Source organism: Perca flavescens, chromosome 3 (assembly GCF_004354835.1).
Source record: "Perca flavescens isolate YP-PL-M2 chromosome 3, PFLA_1.0, whole genome shotgun sequence".
Classification (NCBI taxonomy): Eukaryota; Metazoa; Chordata; class Actinopteri; order Perciformes; family Percidae; genus Perca; species Perca flavescens.
Window position 1 is genome coordinate 7577045 of NC_041333.1, and position 17096 is coordinate 7594140.

The window sequence follows — 17096 nt, forward strand, 5'->3', positions numbered from 1 at the left end:
TCCAGGCTACTGCCGTACAACCACATCGTGCATTGTAAAGCTATTTTATGAATGAAATAGATATATTACATACCTGATTTACAATCCCGTAATTGTCTCCATCTGTTTCGCCCGTTGTCTTTCACTTTCCCTTTTAGCTTTTAGTTGTTCTTCGTTTAATTTCCTTCTTTTCTGTAATGGCCCTGCCCTAGGATCAGTCTTAACTACAGCAGATACCTAAAATACAATTAGGCCTATATAAAGAAATCTCCTGCTACCTTTTACCTGGCAGGATACACTAGCACAGGCTTTTCCAGTGTTACACCAAAATCTGTGACCCTTCAGAATGTTTGCTCTGTAGCAATTGGGCAAAGGCATTAATAAAAACGATATAAAATAGCGTTCTTTTCATTGTCTTGTTCGCTGTTACAGGTCATTTATGATCATCAGATGAAAAATTACACAGTTTCAGTAGTCTATATCCACGACGTCCCACTTCTGGGATAGCTCCGTTGCTGACGGAAATTCTGCCGGATTTCCCTCATTTACGCTGGATATCCGTTGCCTTGGGCTTCCTTTGTATTTTAAACTCCGGTTGATTTATGAGGACTATGGTTAACCTTTTCTCAGATCTCTGCAAGGTAAATCTAGACATCTAGCTAGACTATCTGTCCAATCTGAGCTTTCTGTTACACGACTAAACCAACCTTTGAACGAACATGTTACACCAAAACAAGTTCCTTCTCGAGGCTATTTTGCGGCGGTGCCGTTGCTCTGTACGGCGCTTAGCACCGCCCAAGACGATTGTGATTGGTTTAAAGAAATGCCAATAAACCAGAGTAGGTTTTTCTCCCATCCTGGAATGCTATGTGGACTAGCCAGACCTTCCTCCGCAGCACTGTGGAGGTAGTTCTGGCAATGCGAGACTACAGTTTCAGAAACATTTAAAACTTACATATAGTCATTTTAAGATTGTTTAATGCTTTGCTACGATCTTCTGTCTGACCTCGTCAGAGAATTCTCTGCTTTTTATATATTAAAGTGCATTAGATTTTAAAATAAGCTATAAGCTATCCACACTCTAAAACTCAAGCCAGATTCTTGCTCTGACGTTAACAGAAACACAAAGAGAGGCTCCTGCCCCGCTGGCTATTTTGGCTTCTTCTGACAGAAAATTTAGCAGCTGGCATTTTATACAGTTTGTTGTTTATATAACTCTCTCTCTTATAACACTCTGAAAAGAGGTACATTAAACAGACTAAAAACAAAAATTAAAGAGAGAAGAAACTTGTGAGTCTCTTGAAATATGAAAGCGGTCTCTCGTAGGCCACAGTTTTCACACTGCGAAATATAAAGTCTACTTGTGCTGCATTTGTGGGTTAAAGAACACAACAGGACGTCACACAGCTGAGCCGTTTCAGTGACACTCCCACCGCCACACAACCCAGCGGCAATTGCTTTTTTTGATCTGAACCCAGCTTTACACTGCAGTACGGAGATCACATAAGATGATACTCTGATGATACTTCCTGTGAAGGCAGCACGGAGCTGAGCCACATGAAGCTGACGACAAAGAGTTACGATACATTGTGTCAACCAGTCGCAGTGGCGTAAATTGGCAGGTTTTAATGTTGCAGACCCTATTTTTACAAGTACTTTAAAGTGTAAACTCATATTTGTGAATCTTTGGTGTAAACTCACCTTAAGGGGCCGTCTACACGGAAACGTTTTTTTGTGCAAACGCACGTTTTGCATCGTTTGGGCCGAACGTCCAGACGAATCCTGCAAACGCACTGCCTGAAAACGCACTTTTTTGAAACCACGTCTCAGGGTGAAAAAATCCGAAAACGGCTCTCGTTTGGCTTCGTATGGATGGTGAATACGGATCCGTATTGATGATGTCATCGCCACACCCCTCTTTTACACCCTCTCCCACGGCCACTGACGCACACAAATGCGGTGAAGCTAAGCGAGCATGTCCCATCTCCGTGGTCAAACCAGCACACTATATCTCCATCTCCGTGGTCACACTATATCTAAATACTGTGTCTCTGCTCCCTGACCGTTCCCTCTGGATTCTACACAAGATATATTGCTAACGTTATGTAGCCAACGTTAAACATCGCTAAAGTAGCTGACTGCTCCAGCAGCGAAGTAACCATTGACGTAACCTTAACGTTAGCTGCTATGGCTATCTGTTTATAAAGTGGAAGTAGATAACTTATCAACTAGCTAGCTAATCTATCTGCTTATCAACTCCTTGAACGGATTATAGTAACTTTTACCACGGCTTATTGTAGAAAGGCTACTGCAAGAAAAACGTATAGATTATTAAAAAGACATCCTTCATGGATTATTGATGTTTGTTTGACTCTGCCGATGTTAGAGCTAGCGAACGTTAGCGCGCTAACGTTAGCTCGCTGCTAGCGCGCTGCAATCATGCAAAATAAAAAGCAATCCAACAGCACATTATACAACGTAAACAAAGACATTTTCTTGCAGCTGCCTTTATAAAATGAGCAGTGGTGAAAGTTATTATAGTCCACGGACGTATTAAGAGAAAATTATAATCTAGCTAGTCATGTTATGATGGGAAGTGGAAGTGACCATGCTCTTCTTCTCCGTTTTTTGGTGAATTTCTGTAGCAGAAACAGCGTCCCCTATAGGCCTGGCATATGAAGTAGCGTATTGAGTCATTTACAAGTGGATTCGTTTGGACGCAACTATTCTTGAAACGAATCCAGGGAAGACGGGTAAAAAAAAGATTGTTTTGGTACGTGTGGACGGGGCCTAAAACAAACCCCAGGGGCACCTCAACGCCCCCTTTCTAAAAAATTGCTTCCAGTGCCCCCATCATTCTCTGAAAGCCCCCTGGGGGGCAGTACCGCCCCCATTGAGAAACACTAGGGTATTGTTATTTATTTATTTTTTTTATTTAACCTTTATTTAACCAGGTAGGCTGAACAGGGTCTCATTTGCAACAACGACCTGGCCAAGAAAAGCATAAGCGTGCAACACAACATACAGTTTCACATGATGAAACAAAATAAAAACAACACAAAATGCTGAAATGTGGCAAAGAGTCGATATACAGTTAGTGCAGAATTGCTGTCAAAATAGAGATGTAGATCAGTAGAGTGTACTAAAATTGTGTGATTCAAAGGTGGCAGAAAAAGAAAAACAGTTGGGCAGATGAAAGGTGCAAAAGAGCAAGAACAGAATATAATAGAAATGAAGATGTGCATCTGTGCAATTGGGCATGACAAGGATAATTGGGTAAGGGTGTGCAAAAACAGTGGGTGAAAGATGGATGAAACACATGGAGTGATCGGACAGGAGCTCAGGTAGGGTTCTTGAGAGCTAGGGTGGAGCCTCCCGGACAGAGCGCAGCCAGGCCGGATGCCTCTGCACACTCGTAAGCAAAGAGACTACTGTTTTAATTCTCAACCTCACTGTAAAACACCTTGATCGTAACTAAAAAAACTGAGCTGAACCCAAACTTCTCCATGACTTTGTGTTCATCGCGGTCAAAAGCCTTTTCTTGACTTTCAGAATTTCAGACCAGTGTTAAAACCCAACAAGCTGGAGACGTCGAAAACATCTCAAATAAGGTGGACATGGTCCAACATGGACCTGCCAGGCACACAGTAGGCCTGGTCCTGTTGGATGACCTGCAGAGGCTCCACGCAGTGCTTTCGCCGTAGCCTACGTAAGTGGCCTGAAGTTTATACTTTTGAGTTGGTGTGTGCGTCAAGCCGGCGTGTGTGTGTGTGTGTGTGTGATAGAGCGAGGGAGAGAGGAGACAGTGACGGTGATTAGCTTCGAAGCGAGTAGCGACTCTAGAGTCATAGTGAGAGAAACAAAGTGTCTCTCCTGTGCTTTCTGACCACGGTGGGAAATTTGTAGCAGGAAAAGTTAACACTCTCCTTGATTTCATGTTGTTTATGGAGAAGGAGAACCAGGAAATGAGTTAGGAGAAATTTAACGCTACCAAGCCCCAATGTGCGTTGCCGCGACGTGTAGTTAAATTTTTTGAGAGGTGCACGTCAGGCTACGGCGTAGGGTCTGGCGTAGGTTTGTGTCTCCACATACATTCGTATGTAGCCACGGCGTATATTTTACGCAGAAGTATAAATCACTCTTTGGACAGAATAGGGTGCCACTTTTTAATGTCCTGCAAATTCCCTTTTTTTGGCAGCAGTGTGACAACCGCTCAGCAGCAGAGGTCAGACTCATTACTGTAAAAACATCTAAAAGATCATTTGCAAAGATATCCCAGAAGGCTTTATAAAACTCAACTGTTAGGCCATCAATGCCTGGAGCCTGCTGTCCCTTCATGCTCTCTAGAGCAGCATGGATCTCTTGCACCTGTAATGGCTTATTAAACAGGAGTTTCTCACCACAGAGACCTGAGGTAAGATTAAGATTAAGTGATACTTTATTGACCCTGCAAGGGGACATTTTTACATTTTTACAGTTATTGTTAGTTATTGAACACATTACACACAGGCCTTCCGGAGTCTTCAGCTGATTTTTTTTAAACGTTATTACGATGCATAACTTACTGGAACAAAACTGAGCAACGTGTTGTCGCTGGTGACAAAACTACTGATTATATATATTTATTACATGGCTTGCTTATATTCTAATGTACAATGCGGTTTGTTATTTGTTATTTTCTTGATAACAAACCGTTGCTAAGTATAACACACCGTTGCCATGCATAGCAGAGTGTTGCCATGGACGCAGTTCTGTTCCCTCCGGAGGAGAGCTATCAATCGATCCGCTGGAAGAAGATTGGCGTCGGGGTCCTGATCACCCCATCGTTGTTGTATTCGCTATAACAACGCTCTACATGATCCCTTACGTACATTGAAGCGATACTGGCGTTATAGCCCCGTTGATCGCCGTCTGATTCTGTGAATGAATGCCTGCATTGCATCGTGGGACATCGGCTTTGAATGCGCCCAGCTCGGCTCCTATCGTAGCTTACTGTTCTGTCTTATTTACTGTAATATTTCACCGGTAATAAGACCAAAATAATATTATTAAAATAAAGAAATGCATACCATGATAACAGTTAAATACATGTTGAAAGATGTAGCGTTATAGTTTTAAAAATATCAACATAAACAACAAAGCAATCCAGCTTCCCTGGCCGAAATAGACCGAAATAATAACATTAAAAGAAATACATATAAACCGTGATAAAAATAAATGTTGATTAAAACAGCGATTATTGGGCTAAAAATACCAATAATATCAAAGCTGTATCCAGCTTCTCTGCTGCAGCCGAGTGGCAGAAAGTTTCGTGCTGTGATTACGTAAGATGCTTCTCATTGAAATACTTTAGTATAAAAAACGTGACCCCAACACGTAAATCTTCACAATTACGTAATGGTATCACGTTCTAATAGATTTAATTTTGTAATGCCATCACAAACTGACGTGAGACTGGGTTGCAAGTAGAGGGAGGGGAAAAAACTCTACAGTTGCCTTCGGATCTGACTGGGCTCCATGATCGCCTGCCCTGTGTCTGAAAGGCAGTGTGTGGATTACCCTCCTCTGCCGTTCTTTTTCGCCAGGCTAAAGAAAAAGCTAGATGGAGCATCCATCTCTGAGATGGCTTGGAAACGGGACCTGACCAGTGCTGTTCAGCAGGTTGGCTAAAGCCAAATTTTTTACTTTGAGGACTTAAATATGTCCTCGATTTCCTGTGGATTTACTTAATTTCTTGAGTTTCACTATATCTCCAGGTCCTTCATATATCTGGTAATGTCTCGTGTGATGTCTCGTGTGTACTGTTGACACAAACGCTTGATTTCAGTCTTGCCATGATCCTACCACAGCCCTAGACTGCTAAAATCATCCTTTCTTTGTCTGAAAACACCCTAAAATTAAATAAATAGGCACTCAAAAGTTGAAACCAGGTTAAAATGCCAGTAAGCTCTTTTAAGTTTAACATTACAAAGGAATGGTCAGTAAAAACAGCTGGGACTGTCTTGCACAATTTAAAAATATTAAATGGTGTTTTAAACAATAAAAAACTATCTAGTCTGGCTGAGGAGATCCTACTCTCTCTGAGGTGGGACCATGTGTGCTGCCTGCAGTCTGTGTACCCTCCTTCACACATCCACCAGGCCATGACTGGATAGTAGCTGCCTCAGAGCATGCTGGGATGTTGGATGAGGCTCTGCATGATTTTGGTCTAAAATGTCATTTTCAGTACAATTTTAAAATCCCCACCCAAGAATTAAAAATCATCCGATGCAAATGTCATTTCAAATATAATTTACCTTTTCTAAAAAGATCTTCCTCTCTGCATCATTGGTTGGAGCATACAAACTAATAAAAACAGCCCAAAAAGTGCTTTGACAAAAAGTAGCCTCCCCTTGCTAAAATGGCAAACACTATAATACAGCTGCAGTATATCAGCTGCTATAACTAAACAAAACAACACAAAATGATTTGTATCGGCCCTCTTTGATGATCGACAATCAGTATCGGTGGCTAAAAAGGCGATTGGGGCATCTCTACCCCCTGTATTTGAGCGGTCTGTGTCTTGGTGGTCAGTGACTCATTGTTATGTGCTTCCCCTCCTACAGATTGATCCTAAAGTTGCCTTTCCTAGACGTGCTCAACCCAAGGTAAGAGGCCTTTTTTTCCTTTATGCTATGCAGAGGTTTTCACCTATTCTTAAACTTAACTTGCTGTCAGAATGAGATGGTCTGGTGTTTTGGTTCTATCCATTTCCATGTGTATATGTGTCCATTGTGTATAAAGAACTCAAAATCAGAAATAAATCAAAGAAACACAGAGAAGATGCAGAGCTTTTGGTCAAAAAGGTGCCTCCCATTTCCTTGAGCTGAAACACAAGGGACTAGAAAGATGTGACACAGTTTGATTGGATGTTTGCGTATTGCATGAGCACATGCAGTAATTCACTTGTTTTGTTTGTTCCTCAAGGATGCAGTGTGATTGATTGGTGAATGATTATTATCAAACTGAGAAAGTTGGTTGAGAAAAAACTTTGGTTGTTGAGGTTTTAAAGTTAGCTGGCAAAGCCAGGGTGCTCAAAGCCAGAAAACGTGCTTTCTTTAAGATTGGATGTTACTGTAAAACTGACTACCAGCAAGAGGCATGTTTCTACGCTGTGCTTTTTTGTCTGATTTGAAATACATGTGTTTGAGTCAAAGCTGGCAGTTTCAACAGCATTGTAAGTGACTGTTGTGAAGCCTGGAAACACCAAAGGTTTTATATTCAGTACAGCATGCATATACAGTGCTATTTTGCAGATATCAACAAATCTTTGATATTTCCCTCCTTTCGTGAGCTGTTTCGGGTGCTGAGGGTGGGAAGCTTTTGCATTCATTATTTGAATATGCATAATATTGACACAAGGACATTCATAGCAATAAACTCGAGCCACAGAGAACCAGGTTGTGCAGCCAGAAGCTGTAAAGGAGCTGAGTGCTGCAGAGCAGTGCACAGTGCAGAATGGCTGCAGGTTAAACAGGACCTACAGTTGTACTTCCACATGTGGTTCTAAAGGACATAAGTTATCATTCGCATGGCCACAAGCTATTTTAACTTTTGCTTCATTTTATGCTGTATGTGTTGTCATGGCTCTTTTCTTACATGAAATAAGTAGTTGGTGCTACAGTGGCTATTTTAAACATTTTAAACAGTAGATTTGCCAAGTGCCGATACTGATGTAATTCTAGGCCTGGGCGATATGGACCAAAAATTATATCTCGGTATTTTTTCGGCTAAATGGCGATACAAACTAATATTCACAAAATAAGTATTTTCTATAAATGGGGTTCAATGTTCAGTTGTAATTTAAAGCCACATGTCAGATGTCATAAGCCCCTTTTATTAAAACCGACCTTCCCGGTTTGAAAATATATAACTGCAACACATGTAAATGAAAAATTATATAAATTTAAAAAGCATATAACATGGATATATAAAGTTAATAGAGAGAGGGAGAGATATCATCGTATATCAGACTGACCTACTCCCAGTCTGTGCTTTCAACTTTTTGTTGCTGCTGTTATACAAGTTAGACCCACTAGGCCCATTGCGAACCCCAGCACTGGGGTTTGTGCTGGCTAAATTTGAATTGTTACAGCTAGGGCAGTCATGGTATTGATTTTTTCCTACTGCACAAATGTAAGTCATTCAAACAATCGCAGTTAACACCATAACAAATATTTTTAATCTCAGCTGTTATAAAATAGTTCCTAAATAAACTTTTCAAATGCATTTATTCCTGCAGTAGTCTATTCTTTTATAACATATAGTCTAAATATCTTGTCTTTATTCCAATTAGGAGGCTGACTTTGCAGGAATATTCTCCCGCTAACTTATTGTTCATAAGACGTGACATGAGTGACACATGCGTGTAGGCCAAGGCGAGAAGAGGGAGATTAGCTAACATTAGCCAACATATTTATAAAAAAGTCACATTCGTATAGTGATTTCAGCATTCGAATAGTAATGATTTTTTTTTACTATTCGTTCCAACAGCCCTACTAGCTACAGCTGCTAACTGAAGGTCTGTCTCCGGAGCTGCTGCCCAATCTCCTCCTGGCAAAGTAGTCTCCTAGCAGCGGGGAGTGAGGCAGAGGGACGATGGGGTGCGCTAGCTAGCTATGTCTTTTTTCATTTGTGGTCTGATGAACTGTACATTTATCAAATTCAGTGCTTTATATCGCTATTTTCCAACTTATCTAAAGGTTAGCAAGGTTTCCATGGGAACGCAGCCATCAACGCACATCGTTATTTAAATTTTAGTTGTTTTTTCTGGGATAGTGTAGATATTTATTTCTTTACACAGTTCTTGCACTTTTGTTTTAAATATTATATATATATATATATATATATATATATATATATATATATATAATATATTTAATGCAAAGCAAATTTTATGCAGAAAGAGCTCTGGTATCCATATCGGTATCAGCATATATCCATATTCAGGTAATGGAATTAGATTGGAAGTTTAAAAAAATTTAAAAGATGCATCTGTATTTTCACTGTTTAAGGTTCTGCTCAACTGTTTGGTAGAGCACATTTTGAGTCACAATATCTTATTATTACATGGCTTGGTTGAATTCTAAGGCATTTTGCGGTCTGTTATGTAAGGGATAACGTAGAGCGAGGCGGTTGTTATAGCGAATACAACCCCAACAGGGTGATCAGGACTCTTGAATCAGCCTAATTATTACATGGCTTGGTTGAATTCTAATGTAGAATGCGGTCTGTTATTTCTTGATAACAGACCGTTGCTAAGTATAACACACTGCTGCCATCCATGGACGCAGTTCTGTTCACTCTGGAGGACAGCTATCAAAATGCTGAAAGAAGTCTGGATAATTTATCAGCTGTGGCAAAAAGTGGGGAAACGTGAATCAACTTCTGTCCTCCAAATCAAGCAATGAATGCAGATCTGGTGAGCGTCTATCCTACATCTTTATATACGGTGTTTGATCGCTATGCAGTAGGCATGGGCCAATTACCGTTTTCAAGGTATACCACGGATTGAAAAAGTCAAGGTTTCAAAACCACTAACATTTTCTGTCATATCGTTCCTAAGGTATGAGCTGTTTTATTACGAGTGGACATAAGGACAGGAAGTGCAGTTTAGAAATCTCTCTCCCTGCCAGTTAGCTGGTCACTCCAGACATAAGGCTTTGTTCATTATAGGTATAGTAAATATTTCAGACGTCATACTGAACAGATGTATGTGACTTTAAACAATAGCAAAAAAGTCTAATAAGGGTTAAATCATTTTCTAAAAACATGCTCTACTAAATGGTTGGTTTGTCCTTTTAAGGTAAAGATAGTGAAGCTAAGACAAATTAACAGACAAATAAGACAAAGTGTGTGCTAACAATGAAAAATAAAATTCACATGGTCATACATGATCCTTTATTGTATAAAAAAGACAAATCAACTAAAATAATTAACAACGTATTGGTCTCTAATCAGTCTTCCATTGTTACTATTGTAATTGTTAATATAGAAACACGTGTATATAGGCAACACATTCTTACAAATGGGTTCGTATGATACAACAATTTGTTTGATATCCTACAAAATTAGGTGACTGCCAGATGGTCACGATAGGACCAGTCACATGACAGTTTTCCCCAGTGCATGAACTCAGCTCCCCCGCTTAAAAGCCCTGGCGACCTCCAATCAATCAATAAGTCAATGTGGTGCATACAGTAATAAATTCATGGAATACATACAAATGACTTGGACTTTATATTGCCCTTATCACTGACTTCTGCGAAAAGACCTTTGCAACTTCATCAGCCATTTCTAATTGTCTCGACAACAGCAATAATATATTTATATTCAAACCTCTAACAACAATATGAACAGCAGTCTTCACAAACATAATAATGACATGAATACATTTAGAAATAATAGTAGTTAACTGAATACTCTAGTTAACTGTACATGTGGTATTTTAATGCACGCGTATAAAAATAAGTCCGTCAGAGCGATTGCTGACTACACAGAAAAGGCACCGGGATTAATAAAGCCTGGCTGTTGCCTGGTCGGCAGCAGGCTATCTGCACAGAATAAATCTCCATGGTAACTTATGTGCCACTTATTTTATTTAAACTGAGTCAATGCTAAATTCAGCCAGCATAACTGGAAAATCCCAGCTCAATCCCACTATCTAGGTTTCGTAAAATATCCCTCTGGTACTTTGTGATATATGTTGTATTATAAAGTAAACTTAAAAGAAGAAGTTAACAAAGCACATTGTGTGTGTGTGTGTGTATGTATGTATGTATGTGTGTATATATATATATGTGTATATATGTATATGTGTGTATGTATATATATATATATATATATATATATATATATATATATATATATATATATATATATATATATATATATATGTATGTATGTGTGTATATACGTGTGTATGTGTATATATATATATATGTGTGTGTGTGTGTATATATGTATGTGTGAGTGTGTATATGTATGTATGTATGTATGTATGTATGTGTGTATATATATATATATATATATATATATATATATGTATATGTGTGTGTATATGTATATATCAGATATATATATATATGTCAGAGTGGGATATTCACTCTCTACTAAAAGGCTGATATCAAATCCAGAAATGAGACTATGTACTGTAGGATCAGGATGCTGGGCACCAGTGAGAACAGGATTAAACTAACAGTTAGGGCTGTGCAATTAATCAGAATTTAATCGTGATTATGATTTCGGCTCCCAACGATCACAAAAACAGAATAATCCAGAAAAACAATTATTTAGCTCATTACGTTTTGCAAGTAAATTCTTATTTTCTCTTGTTTTCTGAATGGAAAAAATAAAGTTTAAATAGGAAAAGTATTGAGACAAATTTCACAGTTGTATGTTTTTTTTTACTGTTAATTTATTTCACTTTTTCCACTGTTTAAGTTCAATAATTGCAACATCTTTCCAGAAGTCAACGAGTAATCGTGTTAAATTATCGTGATTTCAATATTGACTGAAATAAACGTGATTATAATTTTTTCCATAATCGAGCAGCCCTACCAACAATTTTGTCTCAGACAAATGACTGCCCCTTTTTGACATAGTCATATCTTGTTGAATTTGACATTTACATCACTGATTTGGTAGCTGTCTTATCCAGAACAACTTATCAATAGGTGTGCATCACAGAGTTGGTCATTGCTTCAGAGAGTGACTGCTTCAGAATATATTACATCATTGTAGGGATGGTTTTATGCCTGATGTATTGGTATATTTGAAATGTGGGTGATTTATTGAATTACAAATGCACAAGTGTTCATTTCCATGTCATATTAGGCTTTTGCCATTTCAATTTGACAGCCAGTGGAGGTTTCTGAGGACTTGAGTAATAATACTCAGGCAGCTACATTCTGAATTAGTCTGTGAGCGGTTTTTGAAAGGAGACGCATGAGTTGTTGTGTGCCCAATCCCTCTGTGTGGAACTCATTGTGATGATTCTTGTGATTATTGTTATGTAAGGTCAGGGATGCTGTGGTGCTTATGAGATTGCACGGCCCATCATTACTTAATAAATGTAACTAATAGCTGAAACATTGAATTTGGTAATGACGTTGATCAGAAAACTGTATTTAAAGCAACATTGCATAACTATTTTACCTTAAAATAACATCATCATCATACTTGTAATAGGAAGAACGGTGCCTCTTGTTATGGGGGAGGTTGAAAACTGGCACAGTTGGTAATAATGACCTTTATTTTTTTGTGAGCAGGAAACACAATAGCACTATCTTTATGGCACTCTTGACTTGAATGCTGGGAATCTTTGATTGCAACAGAGAGGCACAAGGCTTGAACGAAGGCGTGCTCACGCTCACACACAGTTCACAGAATCCAGGTCTGAGGCAGGAATCGTGTGACTAAAGGCAGGTCTGGTTCCCAGGAACACTGCAAGGCAGGAGAATCAAGAACAGGCAGGGTTGGTAACAGAATCAAATTGGAGAATATTGGAAAGTCTGCCATTTGAACACCGAACAATCTGACAATGAGTAAGTGAACTGGGAGGCTTAAGTAGTGACTTTATAGCAGATGAGGAGCAGCTGTGTATCAGGTGAGCAGATGAGGTTGGAGTGACGCAGAAATGGGATGAGTGGAAAATTACATAGGCAGCAGGTAAATGAAAGAACAGGTTGTGACACCTGTCATTCTCACTGTGCGCCCCGAAAGCCTGTTCTCACACTTTGGGTAGTGGGTTGGAGAAGTGCGAAACGCTTTACACACCACCACCTGTCACTGATTTTGGTGAAAGTGGAAAATATTTATGGATAAATGTTGTCTGGTTTTACCTTTTGAGTTCCTCTGGCTGCTCTGCCTCGATGCTTGGTGATTTACGAATTTCCTGATGGAAAGAAAGCTGTACTTGTTGCTAAAGTAAAGCTAAGCACTAACTGCTGCTAACTGTAGCTACCGTCACCTAGTTAGCTCATTTAGCCGTACTGCCAGCGCTGGAAGCTCCGTGTTTACGCCGCTAGAACAGGAGCTTTGGACCGCTGGGAGGAGTATGTTTTCAGGCCCAGGGCGGGGAGGAATGCTGATGTGGAGCGTTGGCAGTGTCGTGCCAGAATCGGAGCCGGATGAGCGGAACCAGGTTCAGCAGCCTCTGTCTTGTCTTGTTGCACTTGCTTAATGTTTGGCTGTGTAAGCAAAGTTGTCGACTCACTACTAGTTTTCGGTCATGAAGTAATGTAATAATAACAAATGTACAGCTGTCCATTTACCACAGCAGTGTAGAAGTGAATTATACTGTAGGGGTGCCAAATCGCAAACTTTTCAGCTGGATGTCAGTTACCTTCTGCTTTGTTTGGTTGGAATTTTAAACTCTAAACAATTTATGAGGACTCATTTACATTTGTCTATTAATCAGTTGGCATTGTCCGCTACAAAATAATAAATAAAATAAAGATGAAAGCCACAAACCAGAGACTGTGATTTGCTTTAAACTACAGGTCATTACTTAAAGTCTTTAACATGACTTGACCGGCTTGTTTTGTTCCCAATCATGTTTGCAGGCAATAAAGGGAGTTTGATTGACGCTATAGTAAAATGACCTTGGCTTAACAGTTGCCTGAAACTGATACAAATAAAGATTACAGGAGTAATAAACCAACTAATATTGTAAAACAGTTGATGCTAATGACTTGAATAGCCTGCTACTTTAGTTCTGACTGGTCTGGTTCCGTTTTTTTCCTTTTGGACCATGTGTAAACACAAAGAGGCCAAGTGGTCATCCTTAGTCCTGTAAAGCTTTCCATAGACATGTCCTACTTCACTGATCCCAGTACTGCTGCAGGGTCACACTGTGGTTTCCAGTGTTGAAGCAGCAGCCAGCAGGACAGCACAAGAGCCAGTGGAAGGGAGGGCTGCAGTCAGCCACCCAGAACCCTCTCATTGAGTGACATGAATGAGCAGTTGAACAAATGGGCTGAACCAAAGACAGAGCCCCCTTTTTCTCATGTGGAAACCTAGGCTTCTGGTGTCTTTTTCTTTCTGCATGGGAGAAGATGTAGCCTCTGCCCCGGTGCTTGTTTCGCCCACACACATCCTCCTCTATGGAGCCCCAGACATGACATCCAAAAAAGTATATATTGTATATATTGTGGCCACAAATTAGCATTCCGAGGCCACAAATTAGCATTTCTTGGTTTTGGAATGCTAATTTGTGGCCACGAAATACAAATTTGTGGCCACAATATACTAATTTGTGGCCTCGAAATGCTAATTTGTGGGCACAAAATAGTATTTTGGGGATAACGACGTAGCCTAAATGCGGGCAGTTCTGCTATCCTTGTTTGGGGCACATAGGCTACCCAGAGCAAGCTAAAGGACAGGACAGGACAGAGATTATTTGATTGAATTGTATTTTAGGCTGGGAATGGCGTAAACATTAATACATTACATCCACGGGTGCAAGCTATATGATTATTTGCGGTTAAGGAGAAAGAGTAAACCGCTGGTGACCATATTAACCACCTCAGGCATAGTAACATATATTTATCTGGAAGTAAATAAAATATATTACGGTACATTTTCTCTGAAATGTTTCTAAACATGTATTTCTTTGTGACTGCATGCATGAGTTACATTTGTAATAACCTACCTAAAACCTTACACTAGACCTACATTTAAAACTTAAAATAATCATATTCTACTGTAAAGAAAAATAACTAAATTTTTAATGGACCAGCACATTGGGTACATTGTCAGAATATGTGACCCCAGTGTATCTGCTTAATAAAAGAGTTAAACTTTAAAAGTTATGTCATCCTTTTCACACTAATCTGGACAGATGTTTACTTATTTGGAGTCATCACAGAGCCAGTACAACAGAGGTCACCAAATCTGACAAGTAGCAGCCGTTAGAATATGTTAACCCACTGTAACTGCTAGTGTACTTATAATATATGGTGACCTCTGAGGTACTGGCTTTGTGATGACTATAAATAAGAAAATGTGTCCAGATTAGTGTGAAGGGATGACATAACTACCTGCATTATAGTTAGGCTACGTCATTATCCCCAAAATACTATTTTGTGGCCACACATTAGCATTTTGTGGCCACAAATTCGTATTTCGTGGCCACAAATTCGTATTTCGTGGCCAGAAATTAGTGTCACATGAATTGTCATGTGATGCTATTTTATTTAAATGTATGTGTGTGTACTATGTGTTGTAAATTCAAATCAGAGAGTCTTCCATGTCTGACATGGATGTATTCTTGAGTCTATAAGGTAACAATTTTTTCTGGCATTGGCCAGAAAAAAATGAATACATTCAAGTTGTACTTCCTTGTGGCAAAGAAATCCTGAGCACTAGTTGGCTTTTCCATCTTCTTGGGTGGGACTTGCTTCACTGGTGCCATTTCTGGAATCTAGCACAGGAATAGATCCAATGTAAGGACAGATACAGCCTCTGGAAAATCTAACTGTTGTAAATATGAAGTATGATAAATACTTGCTATGAGTTTTACCATAGTAAATCAACCTCTGGGTGAGTGACTTGACTGTCTGTAAAAAAAAAAAAAAAAAGTCTACATAATCAAAACAGAAGTAGTCAAAGCAGTAGTCTCGGGAGGCATGTTACCAATACCATTTGTTTAAATTGATGTATTGGTCTAGAATAAAGTATTCAAAGCAAGGTTATAATCGTTAATGAAAACGAACGAAATAACGAAAACTACGTGGGAAAAAACATTGTCGTTAACTGAAATAAAAATAAAAACGAGGCATTACAAAAAAATGATAACTAAACTAAAACTGTAATGTCTGTTTGCAAAACTAACTAAAATGAAATAAAATGATCGAGTAAATGTCCTTAGTTTTCATCTTTGTCAATGTCTTTCACAGAGCAAATAACGTTATATCTTTCAGAGTTGACATTTCCAAACATAGACCTGTTTTATTCAGTCTATGCCGTAGACATAGTTTCCAACTGGGAACCCAGAAATTCCGACATTCCACGTCAAATTGAACACATGTCCATGCCCGTTGCCTGGCATCATAGCGGTACCGAAAGTCGCAAGAAAGCGGCAGAGTCCTATTTGATTATGACTGTGTCAGATAAAAGCAAGTACCTCGCAGTGGAAGGTGGTAAAATAAGTGGACAATTAAGGGAAAAATCCCACAAATTTGATAGTACATTTGAGAAGCACACACAAGGAGGCTAACCTAGCTTAACTTAACAAGCAGTGACAGGGCAAGGAGAACGCAAAGCCCCCTTCCCCCGAAACAGAAGCTAATATAACCCCGGTACAAGGCATGGATGTATGGGGCCAGGGCCAGACAGCATGACTGAGACAACCGCAGGACAGAGAACACTACAGGAGGACTTTCACCGGCGACCCGATAATTGCTGGTTAGTAAATACGCATGAACACTAAAAGCGTGAGGAAGCGTGGGTTAATATGTGTATTGATACTGGGATGTCTACACAACTGTGTGAGTCGATTGACTTCAAAAAATTTGGCACTTTACTCGAACCAAAGTTCGGAGATTCAAGGAACACGTGGGATATTGGAGATATTTTAGTGTAGGGGTGATACTTCCTCAGGCTGTCGATTTTCGATTTTTCAAAAAGTTGTTACTGTAGGTTTTCTCTTTGCTAGCAGCCACTAACTGATCAAGAATGGCAGAGGAAATGTTCTGCCCGCTGTGTACCTTTTTTGAAGGCTGTGTAGCCCCCAAGGTGGATTCAAGCTGCTCTCTCCTCTCCCTTTCCATTTGTGTGCATCCCGTCCCAGAAATGGTTGTTACTAACCTAGCTCCGAGGAGTTTCCTACCCGGAGTCCTTATGTTTTTTTTCACCCAGCATATTTCCTTGGAGTACATTGGCACAAAGATCTTGGTTGCAGCTGTCGCCGTGGTCCTGCTGCACTCCCTGCTAAGCTCTGCAGTGCCCTGCAATGTCATGCTGCTTCCTGCTGAACCCTGCTACTTCCTGCTACGTCCATCCATGCTCTGCTGTGCCACGCTACATCCTGTAACACCCTGCAGCGCCCTGATATGACATGAACTACTACGAGTACC

General features: G+C 39.7%; 1 protein-coding gene across 2 annotated transcripts in view; it reads left to right on the plus strand.

The window, feature by feature from the left end:
* The window catches only part of LOC114552389 (RNA-binding protein Musashi homolog 2), a 354101-nt gene that overhangs the window by 17196 nt on the left and 319809 nt on the right, over window positions 1-17096 (plus strand). For both annotated transcript variants that reach the window (XM_028573129.1, XM_028573130.1), the window contains exon 5: window positions 6585-6626. In XM_028573129.1, the coding sequence (XP_028428930.1) occupies window positions 6585-6626 (42 nt within the window). The remainder of the gene's footprint in view (window positions 1-6584; window positions 6627-17096) is intronic.